At 50.3% G+C, this 1,004-nt stretch overlaps 1 protein-coding gene across 1 annotated transcript in view; it reads right to left on the bottom strand.

Moving 5' to 3' along the window:
- LOC103610423 (inactive serine/threonine-protein kinase VRK3-like) overlaps window positions 1–1,004 on the bottom strand; it is a gene marked incomplete at its 5' end in the record, with an annotated part of 38,257 nt that overhangs the window by 16,239 nt on the left and 21,014 nt on the right. The window contains one exon of the mRNA XM_008594595.1: window positions 587–707. Within this exon, the coding sequence (XP_008592817.1) occupies window positions 587–707 (121 nt within the window). The remainder of the gene's footprint in view (window positions 1–586; window positions 708–1,004) is intronic.

Below are 1,004 nucleotides of genomic sequence, written 5' to 3'. Positions count from 1 at the left end.
TCCCCACATGCCCATCTCCCTGCCATCCTTGATGCTGAATTTAAAAACAGAACTGGCAGGGCCTTGTGGTTTTATTTAGAGATGAAGACATTGATCATGGTGGCATGAACACTAGGTGGCTGGTGGTGCCAGATGCTGAGGCAGGGCCTGGGCCTACCCTGCTCAAGTTATTTGCACGTTCATGAATGAATGAATGGGTCATGGTGTCCTACATGTGATGAGCATTTTCTACCAGCCAGGCCCTATGCTAAGTGCTGTGCATACCTGACTCCCTGAATCCTTTCGTGGCCACATGTGTGTACTAATAGGATACCATCTCATGGAGGAGAACACTGAGGTTTGTGGAGGTCAAGCAGCTGACCCAGCTCCCCACAGTGGTGGGGCTAGAATCCAGTCCCAGGCAGGGTGGCTCCAGAGCTCATGTTCTTGCCTGCTGGAATGGACAGGAGAGCACGTGCCTGAGAACTGCAGAGTCCTTCGGCTCTGTTGGATGCTGCTTCCCCTTCCTTCCTGCTCCCTACTGGGTTTCTAAACTTCTGCCCCAACTGCCAGGCCAGTGCTGAGTTCTGATGACCCCCAGACTCACTTCTGTTTCTGCTTCATGATATCCTCGGTGTTGGGAAGGCAGTTCGTCCAGGGCAGGAACCCAAAGAGCCACTTCAGCATACAGTAGCCTAGGGTCTGGAGGTCACTGCGGCGGGAGGGCCCTGGGGAGGGAGGGGAAGAGGTGGCAGTTCAGTCTGGATGCTGCTCTCACTGACATGTTTGCCTCCTTCCTTTCTCTCACTGACTCAACAATGTACTCATGCACTCAACCATCCAGTCATACGGACTGTCTCATCCGTTCAGTCACTTTATTTTTATTTTTTAATTTATTATTTATTTACCTTTTATTTATTTATTTATTTATTTTTATTTTTATTTTTTGTCTTTTTTCGTGTCTGGCAACGGATCGCAACCCTCAGTGTCGCGCCCGGACCAGGACCGGCAACGGGATCGCAACC

Source organism: Galeopterus variegatus, unplaced genomic scaffold, assembly GCF_000696425.1.
Source record: "Galeopterus variegatus unplaced genomic scaffold, G_variegatus-3.0.2 Scaffold11120, whole genome shotgun sequence".
Lineage (NCBI taxonomy): Eukaryota > Metazoa > Chordata > Mammalia > Dermoptera > Cynocephalidae > Galeopterus > Galeopterus variegatus.
This window is presented reverse-complemented; position numbering and strand designations above follow the sequence as displayed.